Source organism: Ciona robusta, chromosome 6 (genome assembly GCF_009617815.1).
Source record: "Ciona robusta chromosome 6, ASM961781v2".
In the NCBI taxonomy this organism is placed as follows: domain Eukaryota; kingdom Metazoa; phylum Chordata; class Ascidiacea; order Phlebobranchia; family Cionidae; genus Ciona; species Ciona robusta.
Window position 1 is genome coordinate 2,800,029 of NC_143240.1, and position 14,837 is coordinate 2,814,865.

The following is a 14,837-nucleotide window of genomic DNA, read 5'->3' on the forward strand; positions in this document are numbered from 1 at the left end:
CCATTTTTACACCACAGCAGGTTTATTATAATCAAGACGGTAGCACCTGAAATTTCATGCTATATAAATATTTTGTTTAATGCTACAATTCATTTAATAAACATTAGACTAAATCGGTATTTTCGTTTCTACAAACAAAATATTACGCTTCTGTAGAAACGAATTATTGTCACAGAAACGAATTTAGCAACATTTTTGTTTCTCAAAACGAAATATTTTGTTTCTGTAGAAACGAAAACAACAACAAAATGCAATAGACGCAAAACAGTATTACATATTGTTGACGGTGCAGGAACAAGTCCAATTGTCGCGTCCATCTTAACGTAACGACTGTATAACACAAGGTCGACAACTCAGTTTATTAGGTGACAAACGAGCGGCATTAGGCTAGAGACAAACGTGGGGACAGCAAGAGTATAAGAAAGCTCCCACTGCCCTGTCAACACAGAATATACGAGGGCTTTTATAGCATAAAACATGTGTGCAAAAGCAGTAACAGGAAAGAACGTTTTACACTGAAAAGTGGCGTCAGTTCGACAAACGAGCGGACTGGGCATACAGTTTCTAAAAACGCAAGATGTGCCGCTTAATCATAAACACAGTTACCCCAGATGTAATAGTTACGCAACACAACTGTTTCATATTCTATCTTTAAGCATTAATTAAATTTTGGATAAATTAAAATATTAAAAATCTGTGCTTGAAGCACACTCAACCGCTACAATATAATCGACATAAATTTACTTAAAAGAAGTATACGATGTTAACTTTCGTGTTTCCATATATGGCTATTTTTACCCATATAATACACATGAAAATGGTCCATGTTTACAAAAACACGAACGTTAATTTTATAATTCATGTTTACATTTTAAATTAAATGGTATATAAAGAATTATTTTTTCACGATGAAAGTTTGAATAATATAAATAGATGCGACAATTCAAAATTGTGGCGTAAGCGACGTAGCAGCACGTTTCACAAGTTGGCGACAAAACAATACGATTATTAAATCTTAAACAATAATTAAGCGTGATTATGGAAACCTATTTATGACGTTTTAACATGTTCATTAACTACGCTATAGTAATTATACCGATAAAGAATGAACATACCATCGTGGATGCCAGCGTTTTAATAACTAATAATATCATTTCTTTTTTAAAACTTGTAATCGTGATATAATTGAAATATTTAAATGACCTATATACTTCTTGCAAATATTTCATTTAGCAAACTGCATACATTTCTTATAAAATGTTTAAATCTTGAAATGTAAATTAAATTGAGGTTTTTCATTTACTGATAGAGGTTTAAATATTAAAAGTGGGTGACACGTGATAACTTAGGCTAATCATAAATTTTACCATTTTTACACCACAGCAGGTTTATTATAAATCAAGACGGTAGCACCTGAAATTTCATGCTATATAAATATTTTGTTTAATACTACAATTCATTTAATAAACATTAGACTAAATCGGTATTTTCGTTTCTACAAACAAAATATTACGTTTCTGTAGAAACGAATTATTGTCACAGAAACGAATTTAGCAACATTTTTGTTTCTCAAAACGAAACATTTTGTTTCTGTAGAAACGAAAACAAAAAATTGCAATAGACGCAAAACAATATTATATATAATCGACATAGAGTTGCTTAAAGGAAGTATACGATGTTAAATTTCGTGTTTCCATATATGGCTATTTTTACCCATATAATACACATGAAAATGGTCCATGTTTACAAAAACACGGACGTTAATTTCATAATTCATGTTTACATTTCAACCTAAAAGGTATATACAGAGTGCTTATAAGTGTCCCATCTCCCCCCATTGTACTATATATCGCGGATTAATTGAGTGAATTAGAGATGTACTATATTCTAAATCAAAATAATCCGTTTCTGAAGAAGCATATTGATATACACAGAAACAAAAAACTTGGTTTCAGTTTGTAAAGACGCATTATACTGTTTCTAGAAACAATTTATTTGTTCCTAGAAACAATTTATTTTGTTTCCGTAGAAACAGTTTTTTTTTTCGTAGAAACATGTTATTTTTTGTGCCCGTAGAAACAGTTTTTTTTTCGTACAAACATGTTATTTTGTTTCCGTAGAAACAGTTTATTTTGTTTCCGTAGAAACACTTTATTTTGTTTCCGTAGAAACAGTTTATTTTTTTTCGTAGAAACATGTTATTTTGTTTCCGTAGAAACATGTTATTTTGTTTCCGTAGAAACAGTTTATTTTGTTTCCTTAGAAACCTGTTATTTTGTTTCCGTAGAAACAGTTTATTTTTTTTCGTAGAAACATGTTATTTTGTTTCCGTAGAAACAGTTTATTTTGTTTCCGTAGAAACACTTTATTTTGTTTCCGTAGAAACAGTTTATTTTGTTTTCGTAGAAACAGTTTATTTTGTTTCCGTAGAAACAGTTTATTTTGTTTCCGTAGAAACAGTTTATTTTGTTTCCGTAGAAACAGTTTATTTTGTTTCGTAGAAACAGTTTATTTTGTTTCCGTAGAAACAGTTTATTTTGTTTCAGAAACACGTTAGTTTGTTTCCATAGAAACAGGTTATTTTGTTTCCATAGAAACATATTATTTTGTTTCAGAAACACTTTTTTATGTTTCTGGTAATAATAATATCATATTAGGAAGACCAGTGCGGATTTACAGTAAATACTACTCTTTGTTGCCATCCAGTGTGCGAAACGAAATAAATTGTTCAGAAACAAATTTTAATTTTTACAACATAAACAAAGTTGTTTGTTTCTTTTGAAAAAAAACGTTTCTAAAATTTTGTTTCTGGAAACAAAATAGTGCAATTAGAAACATATTTCGTTTCGGAGAAACAAATTTAGAAACAAAATTTCAGAAATGCATTGGCTTAGATAGGCTATACCATACCCATGTATTTGCGCCCTACAACGAAAGGCCCGACTGATCGGCGTATATTGTTGCTAGGAAACGACGTCATGTTACAATCCAGGCAGCCAGGCACGTCCAAGACCCGGCTGGAAATATGAACTCGAATGTGATACGCCTACCTGCAGACGATAAGACGAGAGTGTGTAAACATACACGAGATATTACACTTTTTTTAGTCTTTGGAACGGTTTAGGCTTTATATAGTACTTGTTGTGTCTGTTAAACTCGTTCGCCCCTTTACCTTTTACCGCATATGTGTACTTCTCCTAGTTAGCTAACATAATGCTTCCGTTCCATCTGGCCGGTTATTCAAACAGCTATTTGGCCGTCGTTGCTAAATTGTTAGCGCGCCTTATCCTACCGACTAAACGAGGGGAAATATGTCCGTCTTACTAGCTACAGTAAGCCACTGTACCGTAGTATATCATACTTTGGTTTATAGTATAAAATACTTTAGTAGTAAAACCTTTGGCAAGCGCAAAGAGCAGATTTCAGTTGCTTTTTGCGGGTTATTCAATGCCCGTCTGCAGACCAGGGAATAGCTAGCTCTTGCGCAAGAAATTTCTGTTGTTGCTCATTAAATTTTCAGCGCTTTTTTCGAAATGTCCGTGAGACGATTGCGCAAACCGACTGAAACTATGCGGTTAGAGTAGAGCTACAAAAGCAGGCTATATAAAAGTTTACGTGACCGTTATAGTAGTTTAAGTCGACCATACAGCAGCGGTTAAATCGACAAATATTCCATGACATAAATTAAGTTTTATTTTAGCTTTCGAGCACAGTAACGAAGATCAGATGTATCAAAAAATTGAACAGAAGGGAATTAGCAGCAAAACGACAGACGTTGAAAGGCATTTACCGGTAGTTGTATTGCCTGCAGGTGTTTTTAGTATATTTTTATGACAACATAAGGTGAAATACTAATGTAACAGCGGTGAGCTTAGATCTCTCTGATCTCTCTATAAGTATAAAGACCATACAGTCGGTAGAACAACAAATATAGCTCTGCCTGCTTCCGTGTTTGATGCGTCATTTTATACGAGTAGCAGCGCAGCCTGTTAAGTTATGTCTTAAGCAGTTTCAATCGTCATGACGTGTATTTATGTTAAGATGCAAGAAATCGGTGAATCAAATGTTATTGTTATTGTTCAATTCGCATTAACTCGGACTCTCTGATAAGTTAGATAAGTGTATGCAGTAGTTCTAGCGGGTATTTGCCTCTGCGTGGGTGTTTTTGTTTAAAATAGTTCTTTACTGTAAATTGTTTATAAATGTTTATATTTTGTTGCCGCCAGGTGCATTATAAGAGTAAAATAAGTCTTCTGGCAAGTTAATATCACGAATAAAAGATTGCCGAATATCTTTTTCACACTTTGTTTATTTTTATTTGGCCGAACGTATATGGGTTTAAACCAATATATAGTGGGGTGGGGAAGATAGAACACCTATTCGTTCTATTTGCTCGTCACATTTGATAGTAAACAAAGAATACCCAGTGAACTATAAACCGTATGCTCACGTCCGTTGTTAATTGTTTAAAACACGATTGGTATATTTGGATATCATGTGCTAAAGGTGTCCTATCTTACCCAGCGGCACTACATATCTTAAGCGTTTATAACAATATAATATTACACATACATCTACCATTACTTGACGACTTTATTTTGCTTCATAAAGGTACAATATAGGCCAACATGATATCACGAATACCCCGCTTGCTATTTGAAAACATACTTGTGCCGGTGGCGGATGTATTAACAAAGTCTGTCAGTAATTTTGCTGGACACAAAAGCGACCAAAGTTACAATTCGAATGCTACAAGAGTGTCAACAATTTCTGATGAAGAAATCGAGTTTTATCTGAATCTCAAATCGGCGGTTTTGCTACTGTGTCTTGCCCTTTGTATAGCTGGCTTCTCAGTGCTGATGTATTTCTTGTACGTTTTGGTCTTTGTGCCCTACAACAGAGTAAAACGACTTGGGAGTATTGGGTAAGTGAAGTTAATTTAACATCATTTTATTTATTCAGTCAAGTTAACATATGGTAAGGTTGGGGGGGAGATGGGACACCTTTTCATTCTATTTTCTCGTCACACTTGGTTTTAAACAAAGAAAATTCAAAGAATTATAAAACCGTATCCCCACGACTCCCATAGACCGTTGTTAATCGTTTAAACAAGATCAGGGTACTTGGTTATAATGTGCTAAAGGTGTCCCATCTTACCCCAACGCACTATACACTGGTAAGATATAGTACATTTTTTCATTCTTATTTCTCATAATATTGAAACAACGAAGAGAATGAAATTAACAACAAAACGACAGTCGTTAAAAGTTAATTACATTTCAATGCTTTTGTTCATGTACACCCGTTTCGGTTTGCAAACGTAAAAATGGTTTATTATTTTTTAAAGGGAAAAGTCTAGTTAAATATGCATGCGTGTTCACCATGCAAATGCGGTATATAGATATTGGTGGCCGTATTGGCTTTTAAAATAATAAGTTCTCCTTATCCGAACAGCAAACGTTTTAACACCGTGGCATTTATAAGTTATTTATGCGAGCGCATGAATTAAAAAATATGTAAATTCAACTTTTGTGCGATCATACCATTACAACTGTAAACTGTCTATTTTGAATGTTGTATTATAACAGCAAAATCCGCTCACTGTTTTAAGCATGTATGTATATTCTCACTTAATCGTATTTAGCAGTCGAAAAAGCACCCCAATTGGGTATTATGTTTTGTGGTTTTTAAAGGTGACCTGATTATTTTCCAGACCCAGTCTGTAGGTTTAAAAAGGCGTTCATTTTTTCTGTGACTGAATCAAATCATAAGAATACCATTTTAACAAAATTACTCTTATACAGTTACACACGGTAACAATGAAACAACAGTCGTTAGCAAATAACCAGTCTAAATATAGACTGTAGTTCGCATTGACCATTTGCTTATTAGTATGCAGCTAACTTTGCGTTAAATTATTCAAGGAAAGCTATACATATGTTCTCAGTATAAAGGTAACAGTCCCATACGCGTATAAAGCTAATTAGCTTACCGAAACTGCAACAATCATATTATTAATTGCTATAGTGTTGAGAATGGTTCCAAATTGTATATGCAAGCCTATGTAATAGGACGTGATTAAAAACCTATATAAAATATTGACATGTTTAAAATACATCCACAATATACGACGCTTTATTCCAATTGCGATGTAAAGATATTTTCTATGTCATATTTTGGGCTCTTTTTAGCTCTAAAAGTCGTAAATACAGAGGCGTATTTTAAATGCAGACTGGTATGCAGCCATCCCTCCGTTTTAACCAATCAAATCGCTCTGTTACGCTTCGGTGAGAACAAGTTTCTGTAAGACGCACGCCCAAGCACTAGACTATACCAATACAGTTTCCGAAAATTTACCTTTAAAACGGGTATGGTTGCGCAATAGTCTGAGCGCATGCGTCAGATACTCTGCTACTTCTGCTACCAGGCAAAACAAAAAAATATTCCTTTTTTTGCCTATCTATAAAATTAAAGGTTTCCACATACCAAATGAGTCTTAATTTAAATACGGCATACCAAAAAGTATTGCTTCTTTTACAACTTCTCTGTTTTCGTATTATAGATACCAAAACCACGAAGAGGGACATCTTTCAAAGAAAGATATCGCTAACTTGGTACGCAGAAGACGAAAAGTCGGGGACGATCTACCCCCTGTCTTTCCTAATGGCTGGTTTCGACTGGTGGACTCGCAGCAACTTGAACCCGGCCAAGTTAAACAAGTAACGGCTCTTGGTAAGTTACTAGGATATGGTTTGTTCCAATGTATGGAATTTGCCGGGCTAATAACCCGTCAGTGACGACTGGGTTGGAGCAATTGGCGTTAAGGGTCTTACCTAAGGACACATACACGCCAACAACGGTAGCAGCGACGAGCTTTGAGACCATTGCCACTTACACACGACGCTGTTCGTAAATTAAACCACTGTTGTCAGTTCGAAGCCTCGTTTTTAAACTATAGAGCTGTTAAACATCGGTGCCGTTGGGCAGTGGTTACGGCACTTATAGCGTAGAAAGGTTACTGGGTTCGAGACTCAATGCTGCTACCATTGAGGGCGTAAGTGTTTTTAGTCAAGACACTTAACAGCATTTGCCTAAACCAATGGTTAATTCGGTTTTCTACATTTTTACAATTGTAAAGCGAGCACGAGATGCATGGAACAAAACACCCGTGTGTTATAACGACGTTGGCTACCTTGTCACGCGAGGATAAACAAATTCATTCATTCATTTGGGTTTGTTTATAAGGTATGCCACCGTTGTCATATGTATGCCTTGCTTATAAACATTACAACAATTAGACATGAACTTACGTTAGTATTGCTATAGGCTATTTATACACGTTAGGTACTCTCCACCTCAAAACTTGGCGGGTTCGCAAAATCTTGCAAATTTTAAATAAGTTTTTGATTTCGGGGCAATAGCAATCGTTAGAAAAGGAACATTCTGTTTCAAAGCACCTCGTATCTGCTTACAAGTTACCACGTATGTAATTTGTGGGTGATTATTTTTGGGGGAATTTCTTCATGTTTTTGTAATGTAAATCTGACAATTTCTACAACCCGCCAGTATAGTAGAGCATATAGATCCAGCGAGTGTTTTTTGTGTATAACTTTACTATACTGTTCCAAGGCGTGAAACATAAACACAAGACACCATATAACATATAACACATCCAAAGCATGAATCATTACATATACATTTTAGTTGATACACTAGCTATTAACAACAACAAAACCAATCATTGTATCTCACTAATAACAAAGGTTGATTACAGCTTCACTTTCTGTTCCAAATCACTTCCTGTTGATACACACTGACATATGTTTTAAATACATACGTAATTAGTGGGCGTCTACTTGATATGCTTGTTTTATGCTGATAAAAAACGACAAAACCTATAAGACGGTATATAGTAGGGTGGGAGAAGATGGGACACCTTTATCGCATAATATTTAAATATTATGATCGTGTTTTAAAGAATTAATAACGGTCTAAAGGAGTCGTAAGGATACGGTTTATAATACTTTGAATGTTCTTTGTTTACTATATCAAATCGAACAAGAAAATAGAATGAAAAAGTGTCCCATCTCTCCCCACCCTACTATACATCACGTGTATTCCGCAAATGTTGCTAGTTATATAAAAAGATGACCGCAATGTGATTCGCAATAGTTTACATTCGGTAACCCTTGCATTTATGATTGTATTGCATCTCCCTTTCTCCTAACTAGTTTACAACGAACTAAAAGTCCCGAAATATGTGCGGAATTTTCCTCTTATAGATAAAGCGGGGGGTTTTCATGTTACGCTTTTGGTTGTAGTTGCGCAAGATTGTGCAATAGCGGATACACGCAAATACAAGTGCTTGTCGGAAATACTATACTTGTTATTGTACCCTGCTGTATACGTCACATGCTCTATTTTAGCACACTAGATTTGGCCCAACAATTTTATACAGCTTTATGGGTGTAACAGCAACGCTTTTATTTGACACTTTAACCCAAGAAGTTTTTATTTATGTTTTCAACGAGTTTTGTTTTGCTCTCAATTAATTCCTTTCTCTGCACATTTTTTATTAATCTAATCTTTAGTACTATATTCAAAAGGACAGATAAAAAATTATGTCTACAAATTTATCACAGTTCATTTTAACAGGCGAACACTTTGCTGTTTTTCGTTCTAAGTCTGGCAAAGCAAGTATATTGGATGCGTATTGTCCTCATATGGGTGGAAACCTTGCTGTTGGCGGGATCGTAAAGAACGACTGCCTGGAATGTCCTTTCCATGGCTGGCGATTCGACGGAGACGGAAAATGCGTGGCGATACCTTACTCCGAAAAAAGTAAGTAACCCAAAGAAAGATGCTGTATAGTACTGTGGGGTAAGATGGATACCGTTAGCACATAATATCTCATATTTTTCTAATCATGTTTTTAACAATTAACAACGCGTATTCAGACGTGAGAATACGGTTATACAATTCGGCAAATATTCTTCGTTTGCCACGAAAAATAAAAACATGGACCATCTTACTCCAACCCACTATATGTAATTTATTATACAATACCAATACACCAACATACTAATGTTTGTTTGTTCGATAGTAACGTTTCTGTGTCGTAAGAAGAAACACCGCATGTTTTTGAAATTTTTATTAATCAAGCTTGGTTGTCACCACCAGTACCCTGTTGTATACAAAATATAAACAAAGCACCAAAACGGGTTTAGCAACAATAGCGTCAGATTACACGGGTGCTTTCCACATTGTTATTTGACCTATGTCAACTACGTATCCTAGGTTAGGGGAAGATGGTGCATTTTGTTCTCTTTTATTGTCCCATTTGTTAGTAAACGAAGAATAATTACAGAATTGTATGACCGTAGCCTCACGACTTTGCAAAAGCGTTAATTGGTTAATAACTGGATTAGGAAATATGCGATCGTATGTGCTTTATCTCAGCCACAGTTTTATACTTTATAAAATACCACGACACCTATAAAAGGCAAACAAATTTGTGTAGAAAAACGTACTAAGACAGATTAATCTGGTTTTTAACAACAATTTTTCGATTAATCAAGTAAAAATGGCATATTATTCCATGTTTTATTTGATATTCTATTAATTTGAGTGAGGTCCTATACAGCTAGACAAGCCAGGGACCTGGGATTTCGCCGATAGCTGTTTTAGCGAGCGGTTTGAACTTTACAATACCTGAGTGTTACATAGCTTTGATTGGAAACACAAAGTAAAGAGGCGCCGGTACAGCGTGTTAGGTTAACTGACTCCATATATGTACTTTGGCCGCCATACAATGATTAACTAATGAACCTAGCATTGTATAATGATAGCATCTTATCTTAAATGGCCTTTGCCTGACTAAAGACAAACATTCGAGCTAAATATACGGGCCTATTCAAAGCTCCTTTTATTGGTTGTTAAAGTGTATGTCTTTTGCCGCGCCTTCGTATAAAGATTTAAACATATTTGGTTTGCTATTTCGGGGTAAAGGGTTTTCTGAGAGGTCGTATTACATTCGTCTATCAAAGTTAATTGCTTAACGGGTTATGGCGTTTATATTTACTTCGTACACTCAGATGTAGTCTACATGAATACGCAAGTACAAGCAAACCGCGGCATAAATTAGACCACCTATATAGTCGAATGCTCTATATTGTGACCATGTATTGTGACGTGTACAACATACAACGTCACAATGTAAAATTCTAGATCACCAAATTTACACTGGCCAATTAAATCGTGTTATAAGTTTGTAATTGGCCGCCAAAATCGTGACATTCTTTATATCCGAATGCCATAAATAGCGTAATACACATATTCAAACAACGAGTACTACATTATAGTTTAGCATTGGGTGCCCTGTATAAGCATTATCACAACTTTGATTACTGTTTTAATGTTGCAAGTTGTATTATATAACTTGTGATCTAAATAGCCGCTACAACAGATTTTTGGCATAAATAACGAACAAGTTGGGTAACCTATATAAATAGCTACAGTGTCACACTAACAAGCTAATGCAAAATAGGCCAATGACTCACGACCCCTGGCCATAGAAAATTCCAATACATAAACCTATAACATGTTCTCATTTGCAGTTCCAACTTTTGCGAAGACCAAATCGTGGCCGTGTCGTGAAGTAAACAAAGCTATTTTTGTGTGGTTTCACTGCGATGGAAAAGAGCCAGAATGGGAGATCCCTGATATAAGTGAAATATCTACTGGCAAGTTCACCTACAAAGGCAGAGTAGAACACCATGCGAATACTCATATACAGGTATAATTGCTTGGTGCAAGATGCTTCACATTTTATTATATTTTATCGCCCCTTTTGATTGTAAACAAAAAGTGTTTATAGATTTATAAAGCCATATGGCTTCACAACTTTTAAGGGGCGTTGCTAATTGTCAAAACACGATTAGGAAACATGGGACATTATGTGGTAAATATATCTATCTTATCCCACAGTACTATATAATGTATGCAGTAATTTTTAACATAAAGTTGTAAATATTAATAAGGTGTCAGAATTTTAGACCTACAGTAATGTGGGGTAAGATGGATACTATTAGTACGTAATGTCCCATATTTTTCAAACCGTGTTTTTAATGATTAACAACGCTTTCTACGGGCGCGAGAATTAACAGTGTTACAGTATTTTAAACCAACACATGTGTTGCCACCAAGTAGGCCTACGTGATTTGATATTGTAAAATATGTAGCTTTATTACTTAATCCTTTTTAAAGATATTAAATATGCGTCAGTCAAACACATATATTCATAACCGCCCACCACACGGAATGTAAAGTATTCTGTTTACATTAACTTGCTGTCGAGTCTAGCCTGTAGCGAATTGTCGTGCCCTTTGCACTACTGCTGTAGTACATGCGGCATTCAGACTGTCTCAGTTACTTATAGTTGTTTTCTGTTTTTGGCTTAGAATTTACGGGTTCAAAGCTTTTTGATGCTGCTGCTATTATATGCGTATGTGTCCTTGGGCAAGACGCTTAATGGCGATTTCTATTGCTCTAATCCAATGCCTGCTAATGGTTTGTCTAAATTGTTAGCCATACATTACAAAATCCCCAAATAATAATTACTTGCATCATGTTACATGGTAACCTGTAAGCGGAAACGAGGTGTATGAAACAGAACACCCGTGTTATAACATCTGCCATTGCTTCACCACACGGGAAAAAATAAGTTACATTCAATCATTTATTCATTCACTCTTTAACAGGATGTCCCTGAAAATGGTTCCGACTTGGCCCATCTGAGCCATCTTCACGTACCAAACGCCATGTCCGGTGCAAATCTATCTACACAGTATTCGTCGTGGTGGAATTTCGCGGAGCATATTTTCAAGGTATGGTATTTATGAATTGGGGTTAATTTTCATTATTTTAATTTTTAGAGCTTTAATTTTTGTTAGTATATGTAGCTCACATACCAAAGGACTTATGAACTGTTACCGTACGCTGTTTATCCTAGATTTTACGTCCCCCCAAAAGGGCCAAAAGTAAGTTAGGTCAAACGTATACATAGGCTGCAATAATCCACTTAAGTTCTTGCCAAACCAATGGAACCCAAAGAATGCTTTCAGGTTTACACACAATTAACTGATTGGTTTAAAATAGATCAAGGGTTTAGTTAAGACCAAAGTTCTAATCAATTCTAACACCAAATCAGATTTCAAAATTCATCATAGAATTTTAAAACATTTCGCAAAATCTATGCAAATACGATATATACCTATAACATGGCGTTCATTCACAGAAATTGTATAGCGCGCTTATACAAACATTGAACTAGCTGTAAAGACAGCAAATATAACCATTTGTCGTCCGCGGTTGTTATGGACATAAGAGTAAACGAGATTTTCGTGTGTTTGGTCTGTTTACATGCGTTTTAACTACATTGAAATTTGAATCGTTGGCGACTCTGTTGTCCAGAGTTAAGATATAAAGTTACGAGTGTTTGTCCGGTAAAGGTCGTAAGAACATAACCTTTAATAGTGTTTAGAAAATAAGCGGTCCTGCTATTGTACTGTGGGGTAAGGTGGATACCGTTTATTGCTTCGTAACTCGTAAGCGAGCATGAGGGGTATAAAACATAACACCTGTGGTATAACGACTGTTGCTGCCCTGTCACACAAAGATAAATAATTAAGTTACATTTATTCGTTCAATTACCCACATAGTTGCATATGTGTTAACCCGTAAGCGGGGACGAGGTATATGAAAACAGAACAGCCTTGTCATAACTACTGTCATTAGGCTCATCATGCGAGGATAAACACGTCACATTCATTCAGTTGTGATTCAAACTACAATCAAAGTTACATTTACTCATTTAACTTTAGGCACAATGCATTTTAAACTATAATAGCAAAGTTACATTCATTCATTCATTCAAGGCACAATGCATTGGGCCAGCGGACGAGGAACCTCATATTTCTCTATTCTACCTTACTCACTACCTACATGTCTTCAAACGATTCAAACTGCTCTCTCTCAACCTTAACGTGTACCAGGTATGTCATACCACATGCGCACTGTCAAGTGATTGACGTGTGAATATTAAATCAATTACTGCTTAGTCAGTGTATTTTACATTTTTAGCATATAGTAGGGTGGGGGAAGATGAGACACCTTTTCGTTCCATTTGCTCGTCCCGTTTGGTAGTAAACAAATAACATTTAAAAAGTTATTAAACCGTATAGGCTACTCACGACTTCCATATATACCGTTGTTAATTGTTTAAAACACGATCAGAATATTTAGATATTATGTGCTAAAGGTGTCCCATCTTTCCCCACTTAACTATATAGTATGCTGACCATTTTGGTAATGGGTCAAATCTGGCTAAATCCCTGGTCCTCTGGCGTGTCTCGCCGTATTGGATCACGCGCGCGAATTATAAGTTACCTATGTACATCTGTAACTCATAAAACACATGTAAATCACCTAGTGCCCTAAAGCTACTACCACCCCTTTTATAAATCCCACTAATTAATCATTTTTTACTTTTAGATTGGACCAGGCATCGTGCATCTTCATTTTGATTCCCCGTTCGGAAAAGGAGTGTTTGTACAGACCCTTACCCCTGTTGAACCCCTACACCTCGTACTCACCCATAATCTGCATGCAAGTTGGTCGATACCGGTTTGGTTGGGTCGAATTTTCCTTTACCTAGAAGCAATTCAGGTTTGCATTGTTGTTTGTTATGTTATAACTAGACAGTGAGCATAAGGTGTATGAATACACCATGTGTGTCTGGTGTATAAGAAGACACCCATGTAATAACTCAACAGTGAGCATGAGGTGTATGAATACACCTTGTATGTCTGCGAGTGTATAAGAAGGCACCCATGTTATAACTGAACAGTGAGCATGAGGTGTATAAAGGTCATTTATGTTTGATGTTTAAAAAGACACTCACGTTGTAACATGCGTGTCTGATGCGTAAGAAGTTAGAACTCAACAGTAAGCATAAGATTTAGAAATATTGAATTATATAAAACTGCAGCCAAAACCTCTTCCGTATAGGCGCAGCGTGAGTCATTTTTGACGTGGATGTTGATATTTGTTTGGAATGTGTTCGGGCACAGTTTTAATGCTGCTTACAACAAAGCATTTACGTAAGCCATTGACTACCGGCTTTTCTTACGGGGATTTACAACAACAGTAATTCAACCTTACCTACTTACTAGGACTTTCTGAACAAAAGGTGCACCTTGACTAAGCGGCTTTCTTTCATGGTTAGTTACGCTTAAAAAGCCGCAAACTCCGTACATCTAGACGTCTTTACGTACGCTGTAAAATAATTTAACGAAGTTTATGCTACCGTAATTGCTATTCACTACCATAGGCGTTTAGGGTAGTAATGTCGTTACGTTTAATTGCGGTTAACGGTAGTTTTAACTTGAATCGTACACGTTCAACGTATAACACACATATCTTAAGTTTGCCCCAAAGAATTTTATTCAAAGTTATATATTACTGTAATTGCTATACACTCCCATACGCATTTAGGCTACATGTTACGTTACGTTAGTTTCATTTGTTTGCAGTTAACGGTAACTTTAACGTGAATTGTACACGCTTAACGTACAATAAATACAAGACGCGCATACCTTTGCTAAACAACTTCATATATAATCTATATAAGGATAAAATATTTTTTTCTCTTTTACTTCAAATAAATTTGTTTGATTGTCAGACCGTATGACACGTTGCTTGGACTTGTTTTAACAATTAACAACGCTCATTTATAGAGTGGCAAGGATACGGTTATATATTTTCTGTAAATATTCTAT

At 35.6% G+C, this 14,837-nt stretch overlaps 1 protein-coding gene across 2 annotated transcripts in view; it reads left to right on the plus strand.

The window, feature by feature from the left end:
- The window catches only part of LOC149734932 (cholesterol 7-desaturase nvd 1), a 46,265-nt gene that overhangs the window by 22,251 nt on the left and 9,177 nt on the right, over positions 1 to 14,837 (plus strand). Inside the window, exons 2-8 of one of the 2 annotated variants that reach the window (XM_089880272.1) lie at positions 4,612 to 4,924; positions 6,563 to 6,732; positions 8,656 to 8,841; positions 10,617 to 10,795; positions 11,760 to 11,885; positions 12,882 to 13,052; positions 13,552 to 13,725. In XM_089880272.1, coding sequence (XP_089736398.1) covers positions 4,629 to 4,924; positions 6,563 to 6,732; positions 8,656 to 8,841; positions 10,617 to 10,795; positions 11,760 to 11,885; positions 12,882 to 13,052; positions 13,552 to 13,725 — 1,302 coding nt within the window. In that variant the 5' untranslated portion in view covers positions 4,612 to 4,628. The remainder of the gene's footprint in view (positions 1 to 4,611; positions 4,925 to 6,562; positions 6,733 to 8,655; positions 8,842 to 10,616; positions 10,796 to 11,759; positions 11,886 to 12,881; positions 13,053 to 13,551; positions 13,726 to 14,837) is intronic. The other variant, XM_089880273.1, reaches the window with a different exon arrangement.